Below are 15,438 nucleotides of genomic sequence, written 5' to 3'. Positions count from 1 at the left end.
CCCTTATGACAATTGAGAAATTTGGATCACGTTTTTCCTTGCCCGGACGTGGGTTACCAGAACCCGCCACTAGAGCCTGACTAGGGCCTGCACCTGAAAAGCCAACATGGCTCACCGCTTCCCATGGGCTCACCACCTGTGGGAGGGGCCAAAGGAGTCCGGTGCCTTATGAGGTAGGTGGCGGCAAAAGACAAGGACCTTGGCCGTCTGATGCCTGGCCACAGAAATTACCTCTTGCGACGGGGAATGTCACCTCTCTGACAGGGAAGGAACCTGAACTGGTGTGCGAGGCATAGAAGTTCTGATGAGATATAGTCGGGCTTGCCTCCACGCACAGCTTAGTCTCTGCTATCAGTCATCTCGATAGGGGTTGGACACTCTTCCGCTCTGGAGTTGCCCAAGGTGGTGAGGGGCGCCCCAGTCGATGAGAGGGTAGTCTCCCTCCGCCTTCGAAGGGGGGGCAGGTCCTCAATGTTGTTTGTGCCTATGCACCAAACAACAGTTCAAAGTACCCACCCTTCTTGGAGGGTGTGCTGGAGAGTGCTCCCCCTAGGGGCGAATCATTCTGGTGGGGGGGGGGGGGACTTCAATGGTCACGTGAGCAATGACAGTGAGGCTTGGAAGGGCATGATTGGGAGGAATAGTCCTCCCGATCTGAACCAGAGTGGTGTTCTGTTACTGGACTTCATGTAGACTGGTTCACCCAAACAGTCGACATGTGTTTTTTGGACTTGGAGAAGGCGACGGTGTCCCTCGGGGAGCTGTGTGGCCAGGACTTCGGGAGTATGTTGTGCCAAGCCCCCTGCTACGGACTTGGGTCCCTGTACCAGTACCACCTATGTCACAGTTTAGTCCGCATTGCCAGCATTCACACAGCCAAGGCTGCCCTTTGTCAACAATTCTGTTCATAACCTTTATGGACAGAATTTCTAGGCGCAGCCGAGGCGTTGAAGGGGTCTGCTTTGGTGGCCTCAGTATTGCATCTCTGGTTTTTGCAGATGAAGGTGTACTGATGGCTTCTTCGAGCCGCGATTTCCAACTCTCACTGGAGCAGTTCACTGTCCAGTGTGAAGCGATCTGGAAGGACAGTCAGCACCTCCAAATCTGAGACCAGAAGTGCCCTATCCAGGTTGGGGATGAGATCCTGCCTCAAGTGGAGGAGTTTAAGTATTTTGGGATCTTGTTCACGAGTGAGGGTCAGATGGAGCACGAGTCAGTTGAGTGAATCTCATTTTACACAAAACTTATCTCAAAAGAATTCCAACATACCATCATAAACAGATGTTTAATATACAAAGGTTGGCTTTCTACAACGCACATTCATTCATATGCAGTCAATATTTGGAGCCCCTTTAGCATAAATAAAGAACACATAACCACTTGTCTTTTATCGTCGCTTTTTCACTTGTTGTATTATGTTACCCAAAAGACTGAACAATGCTTCGATTTCTGGATCGTCTCAGGCATCGATCGATGTCTCTTGTTCAGTGGTTCTTACCCTGGGTTCGATCGAACCCCAGGGATTTGATGGAGCCTCTGCCATGGAGGTTAAGACACACCCGACTCAACATGTCAATTAGTTATGACACGCCCGCCTGGCCATCACTGGCTGCAGATGATCACATTACATTGCTTGTCCAATCAGTGCTGCCGGTTGTGGTCATCCCTCGTGTGAATTTTTTATGTTTTAGTACATGCTAACTATGTCGAGCAAAAAAAGAAAGTGGTCAGACGAATTTGTACAACATGCGTCACAAAACGGGATGGGACTCAGCGTCCGATCTGCATGATTTGTCACCCCAAGTTGAGCAACTCTAGTCTCGCACCGGCAAAACTAAAGTAACACTTCTTGAATCCTATTTTTATTTTTCAGTTAAGAGTTCGGTGAATGTGCATATGAACTGGTTGGGTTCGGTACCTCTCACAAGGTTAAGAACCACTGCTCTAGTTGCACAATGCGCCACACACAAATAAAAAAAACAACCCTCTATACATCAATTTGGGGAAAAAGCAACAACATCAATGTACTTAATTCGGACAGGTATATCGGTTGCACATGATTAAAAAGTGGTTAACTGATGTAATTTTCTACTCTTTTCCTTGAAAATATTTAAATGCGATATGTGAGTTCAAGACAATGTTAGTCATGTTCTACTGATGTCCATGTCTGTATTAAGTAAACCCAGTGGATTTTTTTCCCCAGTGTACTCTACAAATGTAGCTGATTGTGTTGCTGCAGCACAGCTTCAGACCCCAAGTGGGTCGCCACGCTTGGAGTTCGAAGCCTTTGACTGAGAAGTCACCAGCTTGGAACCAGCTGCACTGATTACTATGCTAAAACATCCCCGTCACCAACGAAGCAGCGAGTAGCTTTTTTATTTAAAGATATTAATGTAGTCCATTATAGGCCAGTTTGTCACATTTTAACCATGCACAACCAATGTACGCAAATTACGTAAATTGAATAGTCAATTTTTTTTCATTACAGCCACATGTGCATTCCTCAATTGTGTCCCTCTGTATGAGCGCGCAAGTTGATAGGTCGGATTTTTTTTTCGTACACTATTTTGGGATTTTGTACGTGTGTACACTTTTAGTTTGAATCCTATGCACTCTTTGATAAGTGAGAGCCCACATCATTTTCTCATGAACCCAGGTTAGATGCTTCTGAGCTCTGACGTACTGTTTGTTTCAGGAGTAGTTTGACAGCACACACCTGCGTTAGCCAATTTCCTTGACACCTCTTTTCACAGTGGGTGTTAATGTACTGGCTCTTGCCTCAGTCAACTCCTTGTGAAAATCCCACACATATTTTAGTGGGGTTTGTTATTCTCAAAGCTCTGGTTCTGCCTGTTGCAGTTTGTACTTCCAGTCAACATTTTATGGCTTTGCTTTGATACAGAACTCTGAGAACCAGCAGCTTCTTCAACAACTTTTTGTCGCCTGCCTTTCTTGTGGAGGTTGTCAATGGTCCTCTGGACAACAGTCAAGTCAGCAGATGTCCTCATGATTGTGGAGGCGCCTGACTAGTCCATCTTGGGAGTCAATTTTGAGATATTGAGTTGTTATTAGTTACCAGATATAATTCAGCACCGTCTTTAAGGCAAATGGCCTCCCCCACTGAGTTTGTGTTTGAGGGTTCTTCCTGAGTTCTTTTTTCTAGTTTTCGCGACCTTGTGCTTATTCGCGTGTGGTTTAGGTGGTTTCCTTAAATGTGTGGAGAGTGTGGTTCAAAACTCGGTCCTTATGTAAACTGCCTTGAGATAATCGTCTGCTTTTTAATTTTCTTTGGTTTTTGCTCATCTCCAGTGGGACTTTCCAGACGATTAAAAAGCACTCCTGTATCAGGTCCTAGTGTTCTCCCTTGGAAGCGGCAGTCTTTGCCACTGTAACTTGGCAGGAAGTCCAGGTCGCTCCAGTTCCTCTCGTCAGCTCGCACGCCGAGTCTGGACAGCAACTTGTCGGCTACTCGCGGCACGACAGGCTGCAGGAGGGTCCCGTAAATCCTCAGACATTCCAGAGTGACATGGATGATTGTGTCCAGCCAACGTTGGTCTCCGCTGTCCATCCTGTTCAACTTCCAAGGTGTATGCCGTTGAACGAAGCCGTTGGTTTGTCTAACACAGGAAGTGATGGCCTCCAAGGCTTTGTATACGTGCAGGCTTTCATAATGACGCTCCACCAACGTTGGGAGGTTTCGCACAGCATCCAGCAGGTGGTAGTCTTCTGGCACCGCCCTACCATCCCGCTCATTTGGGAAAAACAAAGGGCAGAATGGTGGGTAGGTCTGTGTTAGGTTGAGCGCGGGAGCGGTGCAGCGGTTGAGGAGGCCACCCAAGGAGTCAGCCAGCTCCGCGTTGAGCACCTTGGTGACTTTGTGATCTGCGTAGTCACAGTCGGAATCAGGCACGCCTTGACGCAGCAGGAAGTACCGCAAACCGTCGGTGGTGAACGCCTGCGAGCGCTCAAAGGGGTCCACCACGTTGCCCAAACTTTTCGACATCTTGGTTCCATTGACTGTCCAGTGTGAGTGCACGTGTATGGACTGCGGCGGCGGCAGTCCCGCCCCAAGGAGGAAAGACGGCCAGTAGATGGTGTGGAATTTCAGGATGTCTTTGCCGACGATGTGGCGGGCCACGCTCCACCAATGATTGTGGTTGTCGGGGTAACCAACTACCGTGAGGTAGTTTACCAGAGCATCCAACCACACGTAGATGGTGTGCTCAGGATCCCCCGGGACGGGAATCCCCCACTGGAGGCGGCTTCTTTGGCGGGACACAGAGAGGTCCGGAAGGTCATCCTGCAGCCACTGGAGAACATCTTGGAGGAACCGCTCGGGCTGGATAGCTCTGGGGTTTTTCTGGAGCCAGTCAAGCAGTGGAGTCCGAAATGCTGACAAACGGAACATGTAGTTCTCCTCTTTCAGCCATTCCACCTGACAAACAGGTAGATAGAGATATGAACATTTTTCATTAACCAAAAATAGGCATTCCAACAGTAGAGCTGCCATTTATTCAGCAGGGATAATGCATTTGACTGCATTTGCTGGATTGACTATGAGGAAAATAAACAATAATTTCTTGATATGATGGTAATGGGATAGGAGATTCTCTTTTCATGTTTTGAAACTTGCTTCCATGCCAGTATTGTATCAATCCAGCAATTCATTCCAGTTGAAAGATTTAAGAAGAAAGTTACCGGTAATAAAAAAAGTTTGCCCATATTTGTTAAAAAATGGTAGAGACAGATTTGTTTTTTTCCCCCCCAACATACAACTGTCAAGTGCTATTGTAATGATTCTTACAAATTTGACAACATTTACTGAGCTTTAAAAGTGCAAACTCCCCCTTTACACAAATGTTTGTGGATGCACCTTGTGACCACTCTCCAGTGAAACCTTGATAGCCTGGCCGCTCGCATCAACGGCGTCTGCCACCTGCGTCGGCGTGAGGAAGCTCTCGTCTGGCGTGGAGTACCAGCCCTCATAGTTGCCCTTGTAGATGAACCCTTTGTCATACAACGTGCACCAGAAGTGCTCTACGGACCGCCGGTGCCTCTCCTCAGTGGTCCTGATGTAGTCTGTGAAGGACACATTGCAGCTGCCAAAGAGCTGCCGGAATCTCTGGGACACGCCAGTGCAGAAGGTCAGGGGGGCTTCTCCTGCTGCATTGGCCGCCTGTTGGATTTTTAAACCGTGCTCATCCGTGCCTGCAAAGAAGAGATGCACGCCACCCACTACAAAGGCCTGGTCCTCTGTGCAGTTGAGTAGCAGAAACAGGGTGCATGTAAATTAATTACCTGTTGCAAATCTCGACTTGAATCCCCGGAGAAGCTTGTATCTGTGCATGCAGTCGGCTAAAATTGCTGAATACAGGTGGCCCAGATGAGGAGAGGCATTGACATAGAAGATGGGAGTGGTTATGTAGTAGCTTCTTTCCTCATTGCACACATCGCTGCGTGTGCATCTGACTCTGCGTTGCGTTGAATGTGGTGATAAAAAGGCACTTTGTTTCCAGCTGCCATCAGCTTTACAGCTCCTGGTGATGAAGCAGAAAATGGTCCTCATTTTTGAAATGGCAGTCCTGCTGTGTTAGTAATGTTTTGCTAAATGCTAAGGGTCGTTTATCTATACAAAACATGCGTAACTCAGAAACACGCGCCACAACCTACACGATTACCAAAATGTCACAATCAAAAACGCAACGTTATCGAAAATTGAAGTGGTTACAAAGCAGCGAATCCCAACAAACTAACTAATCAAGTTTGTCACATGTGAGACTTAACGTGACAGTAGTCAAGGTTAGATGTTTTTCCGGATTGCAAATCAACGATCTTCCAATCAAATCGATGACAATGTGCTCTCGTGACCGCTAACGAGCCAATCAAATTGCGCTCGGGAGATATGCTGCGTTCTCAGCCCATGAAGGAATCGGAATTTGGATATTCAAGTCAAATAACCGGAGTCATTTTGTTGTTGTCAAACATAAGTGACAAAATAAATGCGTCTCCGCTAAATAGTCAAAAGAAATATGTGTCTGAGTCGTGATATTATGTGTTCACCGACTTGAAACTAACAACAGAATCCTCGTAATAGATAGACTTAGTTCGCTTTCAGTAATACTTCTTCGCGTGGCCCCATTTGATAGACTAACGATTCGCGATCGACATTGGATTGTAACGCAAACGTCGCTCGGCTGTCATGAGACTACAGCGTATTCATTCAGGCAGGTCGTAGCGGTCTGTGGAGTGTCGCTGCAGCGCAGCCGCCAGTTGGTTCCGCCCCTTGACAGCTACGAAGACGGATGATGGACTCGACTTGACTCCCATGGTACACAAATTTCTTTTTCTGTCTTTCTTTCCTTCTTTCTTTTCAGCATATGTCTATGACCGTCTCCACTTTGAGGCTGTTCAAACTTCCTTCTACTTGTTTGTTTTCCCCACTTGTGACGTTCTCGACACCACCCAAAACGTAGTTGAAGTTTATTCGCCTGGTAGGCCGTCATGTGATGTCGAAAGATGGTTTGTGTGTTCGTCGAAGTGGAAAGGGCAAGAGGAAAGTGTTTTTTTCTGTCATACGTGTGTGTTTGACAGCTATGCAATTATCGTCTGTTGTGGACTCTTGTCTCAGATGGAAGCGGGTCGTGTGGACTTCTATATTGGCCTTTCCCTGGCCGTGTCGTCCAGTCTTTTTATCGGTGCAAGTTTCATCCTGAAGAAGAAAGGTTTGCTACGATTGGCCAGCAAGGGCTCCATGCGAGCAGGTACTCACCCACCCCCTCCCCCCAAAAAAGTCTGACTATTCTGCGTTTCTTTTTTCGATATTTTTTTTCTGAACGCTAAAAATGAAATACAAAGTCTATTACTGCGGCGGAGGAGGAAAATCGGTCAACATTTGTTCTTTGAAAGATAACGTGGGGTACAAAACTCCACATTCTTGTCAAAAAACGTACTTCCTTCCATCTGTCCATCCACCCATCTTATATACTGCTTATCCTCACTTATTGTTTTATTAGTAATAGTAGTCGGAAGAGTACGTGTATCATTAATCACCATGATAGTTGTTATTATGACAACTTTATCGTCTCCAGGTCAAGGTGGCTATGCTTACCTTAAAGAATGGCTGTGGTGGGCGGGGCTTATTTCAAGTAAGTACACTCATAACCTCCGCAAAAACACTTTTCTCTCCAAGTACCCAACAGAGTAAATGCAAATTTGTGGTACTAAAAAAGTTAAATACAACTGAACTGCACTTGGGCAGTGATTCTTTCGTACCTCACTGGGTAAAAGGGATTTGGTGGTACTTCAACATGGTGGTGCCTTTTATTGTGCACATACATGTTCTTGCAAAGAGCACATTTGTGCATCGTGACCAGCAGTGGAATGGCAGGTTGCGTGTCTGGGCATTAACGTAAACTGATTGTATTGCAGTGGGAGTCGGAGAGGCGGCCAACTTCGCGGCGTACGCGTTTGCTCCGGCCACGCTTGTCACCCCTCTGGGAGCTTTGAGTGTCCTCGTAAGGTACGTCATTAGCTGCTTTGAGGTATTTACAAGTGGTCGTGTGAATGCTGAATTCTAAAATGCTGGTTGATACATCACAGCATTGTGTAGCAGGCTCGAGCTATCGTCAAAATATATCGCCTTGATACTGTGAGTGTTACAGGAATATAAAGTTCTACAATCCACTGGCAATGCGTGACATTAGTGGGTTTTTTTCCTAATCAAGTTTATTCTTGTAAAAGGATATTACAAATTTATTTAAAAAATATTTTTAGTCTTTTAATCTTACAGCAAATAAAGTGACTTCATTCCTGTATGTTGGAAATGTTGTTCATGTAAAAATCTAACTTTTTTTAAAAATAAAAACAAATACAGTGATCCCTCGCTATTTCGCGGTTCGTTTATCGCGGCTTCAGTGCATCGCGGATTTTTTCAAACATATTCATTTAAAAAAGAAAACATTCACATACATGTAGTACAGTGCTGTATATGTTGTTCTATGTGACTCGCTGTTGTTTTGCTGACTTTCGCAGCTGCTCGCGGACCGTTTGCTGACTTTAAAAAAATATATATTATTTTTTTTGTTTTGCTATATTTTATTATTCATAAACTAACCTAGCTTATACATGTTTAAATCTATTAGTATACAGCATTAAGTCATGTTAATTACTTCAAAATATACATCTACATGTGTACACCATTAAATTTGGCCTTACAAATATTATGTACATGTACCTATATGGAGGGTGGGGTGGGGTCGCTACTTCACGGATTTTCGCTTATCGCGGGTGGTTTTGGTCCCCATTAACCGCGATAAACGAGGGATTACTGTATATACTATTACAATTCTTTGGTTAAAAAATACAACTTTACGATGAATAAGTTTTCTTATGATAATTGGTTTATTGTAAAATAAAATTTGTTTTAGGATTTTTGTGGCATTATTTTTTTTATCCACATTTTCAGGACTTGATTCGAGTAATAGATTTTCTTTCTGATATTATCATCTGTTTCAGTGTTTCTCAACCTTTAATGAGCCAAGGCATATATTCCACCTTGGAAAAAAAATCATGGCACACCACTTAGCAAAATGATTCACAAAAAGTATATATGCAGGTTAATTATGTACCTTCGGTAATCAAGTGAAAAGGCATTTCTTTGTTTCTCCTCTCACTATAGATGGTAAATACTACATTTTGTCGTCAAAATAATAGACATTGGACAATTTCCACAGCGCACCTGATAATCTCTCCCGGCGACATTGGTTGGGAATCACTGACTTACTTTATTCCTGTATTAATTTCTGTAAAAATACAATATCACATTATTCTCACAATATTTTTTTAAATCTCTCTCTCTCTCTCTCTCTCTCTCTCTCTCTCTCTCTCTCTCTCTCTCTCTCTCTCTCCCCCCGTGTGTGTGTGTGTGTGTGTGTGTGTAAATTATTTGACTTTCTTGAATTGTATTCATCATACTACAACATCATTGTAATACATTACTTTGACCATGTAAATGTATTACTACTTTATCATTTTTTAAGGAACCTCAGTCATGGAATGATTGAAAATAATTTTGCTTAATTTTTGTGAAAAAAAAAGTTTCTAATATTTCAACTCAATATTAATTTAAACTGTAGTAGTACAGTATAGCTTTATGTTTACTCTCTTAATTTTAAATAACTTTATTCTCAAAATTCAATGGTGTTATTCTTGTAGTAAAATTATATTTTTGTAATTTTATTTTGATTTGATTGCATGCTTATGATTTTGCTCCAGTAAAATTGTCTCAGAAAAAAAAATTCTCCTGTTAATCAGCTTATTTTAACTTTAAAAGTAGGTGCTCTTCTCCTTGAACTTTATTCTCAGAAAAAAAAAGTTTTCTTTTACTAACATTACTTGAATCTCATAATTGTATGATTATATTTACTCCAGTATTACATTACATTACACTCTTCACATACAGTTCAAATTTAATTCTAGTAGTATTTGGACTTTTGGGGTTGCTTTAATAGTGTCAGCATTCATGTGCACTCATGCCCTATTTAAAAAAAAAAAAAAAAAGCCCACCCCTTACAGCTGGAGAGGAAGCTTTTGTCATAACCATCCGCCATGTTTCTTGGCAGCGCCGTGCTGTCGTCGTACTTCCTGAATGAGCGTTTGAATGTGCACGGCAAGATGGGCTGCCTCCTCTGCTTGCTGGGCTCCACAGTGATGGTGGTGCACGCCCCCCAGGAGGAGGAAGTGGCCTCCCTCAGCGCCATGGCGGAGAAGCTCAAAGACCCAGGTCAGACGTGTGCTGAACAAACATCTTGCGCAGGAAGTAACCATGTACAAATACAGTGTTATTCTACTTGACTACATTTTTTCGATTATTTGCGATTCACAGTGCCGAATGTCTGTTTGTCTCTGAAAAACTTGTGGATTTGCAGTTTTTATTCTCTGGCTGTCTTTGTGGCATCTTGGTATCAAGGAACTATACTGAGCTGTTGAGATTCATTCAGACAAATGAAGTGCTTGTTTTGTTTTGTTTTGGATATTGGTCACTCTTGTAGATGTGTTTTGTTTGTTGTTTTTTTTTTTTAACATCTACAAGAGTGACTAATAACTGTGAGTAATGCTGTATTAACTGCATCTTGGTGCCATGGGGCTACGTTGAAGTGAATTGAGGAGCTTGATTCACACAAAAGTAGTGTGTTGCCACTCTTGTGGCATCTCTGTACCTACCAAAGAACTTTTCTGAAAAGACTTGTGCAGATTCATTCAGACAAAAATAGTGATTTTCTGCCATTTTTTTTGGGTGGCATCTTGGTGCCAGGAACTAAGAGGAAGTGAGTTGAGGAGCCTTATTTACATTAAAGTTGTGTTTTGCGTGGCATCTTGGTGAAACTATTGGGAAGTGAATTCAGGACATTCATTTAAGCAAAGGTAGAGCTCTGAGTAGCTTCATTTAGACAAATGTTGTGCTTTGCCACCATCTTGTGGCTTCTATTTCGATAATATTTAGATAGTTTTCACAACCGCCACAGTTGTACCAACTGAATACAATAATAGTAATACAATTATTAATAACCAAGACAACACAAAAGTAGTGCTTCGACTTGAGTACAGAGTGCGAGTAGTTTTTTTCACCTGTGGGGAATACTCACATATCTTCCTGTCATGCTCCCCGCTAGGTTTCATTGTGTTTGCGGTGTGCGTCGTGGGAAGCAGCCTGGTGCTTATCTTCGCGGTGGCGCCGCGCTTCGGACAGAAGAATGTGCTGGTCTACATCACAATCTGCTCCATCATCGGCTCCTTGTCCGTGTCTTGCGTGAAGGGCCTGGGCATCGCCATTAAGGAACTGGTCGCCGGGACCGCCGTGCTGAGGGATCCCCTCTTCTGGTGCTTGTTGGTCTGCCTGGCGCTCTGCGTCAGCATCCAGATCAGCTACCTGAATAAGGCCCTGGACATTTTCAACACCTCCATCGTCACACCGATCTACTATGTGTTCTTCACCACGTCCGTTATAGCCTGCTCGGCCATCCTATTCAAGGAGTGGCTGCGCATGAGCGCCGGCGCCGTGGTGGGCACCATTAGCGGTTTCCTCACCATCGTGCTGGGCATCTTCCTACTACACGCCTTCAAAGACATCACCTTCAGCTGGGAGTCCATGCCCCGCTACCTGAGGAAGGGGCCTCGGGACCTACGCTGGGGCCCTCGGCCTTACGCCGCCCTTCCCGGCCAGGACAGCCCTGCCAAGGCGGAGGTGAAACCGCCTTTGGGGGGAAGCGTCAAAAGTGGGTCTGCCACCTGAAAGGAAATACTGCTTGTGTACACTGCAAATCTAAAAACAGTTGGGTCAAAAGGGCATGAGCTCAAACTGTTTGAGTTATTCATTTGACCTAAAACAAACAAGTTACAAAAGGAAAAAAAAATCTTCTGTATAAAACAACCAAAATTCGGTTATTTTGTGGGTTATTCAGGTGACCCAACTTTTTGGGTTCAATAAATACATTGATACCACATTTTTCGCAATTAATGGGGACCAGAACCCCCTGTGAAAGGTGAAAAACCGCAAATTAGGATTTGCCACCCCCCACCCCCGCCACTAGGATTTTTTTGTGTATGTGTATGTACATACCAGCATGTTTAAAATATGTAAACAGTATTTATATTTTGCATATTCGAGACAGAGATTACAACAATACACTATTTACTTCAATGTTTAATTCTAAAACCTTCTACAGAAATTAACATTCATCAAGATTGCCTTCTGAGAGAGGCAAAGAGGCTTGTGTTGGTGGCATAGAAGACTCTCGCTTGACTAGTATAGGTTTAGATTCTCTTGGAGACTCTTCCGCTGGAGGCACTGACAGTGTCGCTGAGGTTTTTAAATTGGAGAAACACTATGACGTTCATTTTGTCTTCTTATAAGTTGAAATGTGTTTAAGATTTCATTTTTATCAGACAATGGTCTATCTATAGTGAAGAAAAAAAACTGACAGGTTCTGCTGTCACTTCAGCCTTCATCTGAGCTGTCACTGCTTCCTTGTGACATGTCTTAAAAAAAAAAAAAAAAAACAGCTGACTGGGTCGATAATACGATAAACAATTTTTTTTCATTTTTAGATCTTTTTTTTTTTTTTTAGAGGAATACTGTATTTTGGAAAACCCCACTGCACAAGCACTGACGCCTCAAAACGTGAAGCGCAAAGTGGCGAGGGATGACTGTCAACCCAAAAGGGATTTTGGACCAAATTTGATTTCTTTTTGACCCAACTGTTTTAAGAGTATGTGGCCAAAAGGAGGTCTACATGCAGTATACTTCAGACCCACTTCGTTAATTTCCATCCTTCTTTCACTTAAATGGGAAGTTGAGTCTACATTTTTCTTTACAATTATGTTCTATGCACGCCCACATGTCTAAATAAGGTATTTTGATGTATATTCTGTTTATAGAATTATGAATTTTAATTTTCAGTCAACAGCAGGTAGCAGTACGTGGTAAAATGGCTGATCCTGACATGGATAAAAATGGGTAAATTATTCTGCTGTTAATATTTTACAAACAATTGTATTCAGACTCGTGGCGGCGCATAGAACACATTGAAATTATCTTCTGCTTTAAAACTCCTTTTCTCTATTTCTTCCTTCGGTACCTGTTCAATCCTGCTTTCGACTTCACTTTCTCCAACGATCACGACACTGAAACGCTAATGACACAATAAGAGTAGTATTTGACACCAGCAGAGTCTTATCTGGTTTTAAGTTTCCTTCCTCACACAAAATTCCAGTGCATGTGCTTCTTCGCTGTCTTTCTTTTGGACCAAAGTTTCCAAAAGCATAAGCCAAATGATCCTTTGATGCTGGCTGAAATAAGGTCATGTGAGGAGCACTAAATGGAAGGCGTGTTTCCCAAACTACAACATTCTTCAAGCTTTAACTTCACTTGAAAAACAATAGCAGTTTGAACAGAGCTGTAAGTCAATAAAAATAGAACATTAAATGATAAATATAGAAGGGAAAAACATATTCGTTTTTATACAAATGGAATCTTGAAAAACACATAACCATCCAGTGACATCATGTGGAAACGTTGCTGTGGCGCCTCCACTGTCTGTCTTTAGCCCAAACCATCACGATGATGGTCGGCCATGTGCTGTTCCACTGTTGTCTCAGATATTTTAATCAGATTCTCTAGAGGAGGGAAAGAAGAAAAGCCAAATGCGCCCTTCACTTTGGCATACAGGAAGTCCAGAATTGTATTCCCTCTCGTAGCACAGGAACTTAAGGCATCGAGGTTCCACTGTTGCAGTTGTTGTACTTAGTTTAAAATTTTTGACACTTTTTTCTCAATTTATCTGCTTTACACAATCCTCTTGCTTTCCTGGTCTGACCACGGGTTGATTTAAGTTCAGGCGGGATAAATGCATACTGTAGTTACTCAAATAGTAGCCCCCCGATATATAAAATAAATTATTAGGTCTTGAGGTGAGAACATAATTCCACTTCTTGGTGCCAGAATGTTGAATTAATTATTTGAAAGAATTTGGTCATGTATAAGTTGATTTATGAAGCGACAGATTACCTAACCTTGTGCTTTATCTTCTGATTTGTTTTTTTTCTCCATTTATTTATGGCTGCTTCAAAAAGTGCACTTCAATCACATTATCGAGCAAGTTGGAAAAACTGTTCGTGTCATGGTAACACCGTACCTCATACTGTGAGACCAAAGAAAGAATGTTCTTCCTTCTGTTGACTTTGTGTCTTTTATCTGCAAGCATGCATGACAGACTGAATAATTGATTTATTTCATATGTACAATGCAACTTTTAACAGTTTGAGCACACGCGCATCCTTGATCGAGGTGTCGTCTGTCTTAACATGAATCTGACCTGTCGTGTTTGTGGCGAGCGGGCACAATGCATATTTGCTTCTACTAAAATGTTTTCCGCTTGCAAAATCAGTTGACATCCATGTTGACACAATTAATGGAAAAAAGAAAAAAACTGTCAGCAACAGAACAGTGTTGCAACTCAAAGGGAAAAACAAACAAGATGTTGATGGGAGGCACTTTCGACAAAACACTGTTTTAGTTTACATGTCAGATCCAAACGTGGGCGTGCTTTTGCAAGTGTCTTTCAAAGCACACGTTAGTCTGTCATGCTGTCCGAGAAAGACCCTCGACTCCTCTGCGTCTGTTCCAGTCTGTTGAGTATGAACTGGCTGGTGTCGATGAATCTCTCCACACAGTTGACAAAGCACACATCTGTCCTGGAATCCAATTTGGGCCCCGGCTTGTCCATGCACTTTTCCTGGTGGGGGCAAAATAGACTGTTAGGTTGCTACGTCCGAAAAACAAACCCCACCAAAGTGTTCACAATTTCAGCCCTGTGGAGGGCCCTGAACTAATCACAGTGATATTTAACAAGAGTTTGTTCAAGTTAGCCTAAACATATAATGTAAAAACCTGTTAAGGTGTTCAAGTATTGGAAATGTAGAGCCATCAAATAAGTCATCTAATAGCTTTCTCTTTATGGAGATTGTGCTTTAAACAAATGCTCAGATCCACGAAACGAAAACAATGTTTATTCTTTTCTGTTATTAATTTCGTAATACAATTGTTAAATTGAGTGTGACTCTGTGCACTCTAACATCTAACTGCGACAGGTTCGTGCACACATCGTGAGATAAATTGACACCGCCTAGTTTCGCCAACATATTGTTCTGTTGGCTGTTGAAGAACACTAGGAACGGACCCTTAAGTATAAATGTCATATCTGGAGTTTAGCTCCATTGAGGTTTTACCTTCAATACACCTGGCGAACTCACACATGACATTTCAGGTACGCGCCGGCGAGCATAGGCTTATCAGAACCCATTGTTCATTTAATTAAATGTATCAAGTAAAACGGAATACGGGAAGAACGCACCAAAGTCACAGTTTAATCATTTGTCGACAGTTCAGACTCAGCTAGTTAAGAGCTTTAGCAGCACTTGGCAGAACAGGCGAACTGTTGTGTACTTATTGTTGGGCCTACATATTAGCATCTACTGTGCCATACAGTACTACCCATTAATAAATTGTAAAAGGCGGGTGGCATAACAATAACAAACTCCCATCGTTTGTGAACTAATAGGCTACCGCTGTCAAGCTAGCTGGGGAGATGCATACTTACCCAGCACACTTCCGTCATTTGGTGCACCAGCTGCTGAAACTTTTGCTTCTGAGACTCGATCTCGATGAATTGCTGCAGCTGAGGGTCCGCGCTCGCCGTCTTTCCGTCCATGCTCGAATGAAAGTCGCCGTTAGTCCTAAGAAATCCACAACTGAAGAACGCCTTATCCCACAAATGCTGACCTTCACGTGGATGAATGTGCGCCGCTGGAGGGACCGGAAGTAGACGGACCAATCGCACGGCGCGGTCCTATGACCTCAATAAGACGTGCGTTGCACCCAGG

At 43.1% G+C, this 15,438-nt stretch overlaps 3 protein-coding genes across 4 annotated transcripts; 1 reads left to right on the top strand and 2 right to left on the bottom strand.

The window, feature by feature from the left end:
- Positions 1-3,153: 3,153 nt before the first annotated feature.
- mars2 (methionyl-tRNA synthetase 2, mitochondrial) lies at positions 3,154-5,823 on the bottom strand. Its single transcript, XM_019869903.1, has 3 exons — positions 5,299-5,823; positions 4,874-5,208; positions 3,154-4,435 (listed from the first exon to the last, which is right to left on the bottom strand). Exons 1-3 carry the CDS (start codon positions 5,564-5,566, stop codon positions 3,245-3,247), a joined length of 1,794 nt encoding a protein of 597 aa, XP_019725462.1. The 5' UTR covers positions 5,567-5,823; the 3' UTR covers positions 3,154-3,244.
- A 385-nt stretch (positions 5,824-6,208) lies between these two features.
- On the top strand, positions 6,209-11,384 carry LOC109515849 (magnesium transporter NIPA2). Of its 2 annotated transcripts, none has more exons than XM_019869905.1 (6): positions 6,209-6,328; positions 6,629-6,761; positions 7,089-7,145; positions 7,429-7,519; positions 9,621-9,781; positions 10,671-11,384. In XM_019869905.1, exons 1-6 carry the CDS (start codon positions 6,326-6,328, stop codon positions 11,288-11,290), a joined length of 1,065 nt encoding a protein of 354 aa, XP_019725464.1. In that variant the 5' UTR covers positions 6,209-6,325; the 3' UTR covers positions 11,291-11,384. The 2 variants fall into 2 exon arrangements, with proteins under 2 accessions (XP_019725464.1, XP_019725465.1); XM_019869906.1 differs by lacking the exon at positions 6,209-6,328 and adding an exon at positions 6,385-6,519.
- Positions 11,385-13,867: 2,483 nt separating this feature from the next.
- Positions 13,868-15,388, bottom strand: timm8a (translocase of inner mitochondrial membrane 8 homolog A (yeast)). Its single transcript, XM_019869909.1, has 2 exons — positions 15,156-15,388; positions 13,868-14,291 (listed from the first exon to the last, which is right to left on the bottom strand). The coding sequence occupies exons 1-2, from the start codon at positions 15,264-15,266 to the stop codon at positions 14,130-14,132; spliced, it is 273 nt and encodes a 90-aa protein (XP_019725468.1). The 5' UTR covers positions 15,267-15,388; the 3' UTR covers positions 13,868-14,129.
- Between the last annotated feature and the right edge of the window lie 50 nt (positions 15,389-15,438).

This window comes from Hippocampus comes, unplaced genomic scaffold (assembly GCF_001891065.2).
Source record: "Hippocampus comes isolate QL1 unplaced genomic scaffold, H_comes_QL1_v1.1 scaffold9, whole genome shotgun sequence".
Taxonomy (NCBI): domain Eukaryota; kingdom Metazoa; phylum Chordata; class Actinopteri; order Syngnathiformes; family Syngnathidae; genus Hippocampus; species Hippocampus comes.
The sequence above is the reverse complement of the archived record's forward strand: the minus strand, read 5'-3'. Positions and strand labels throughout refer to the sequence as shown.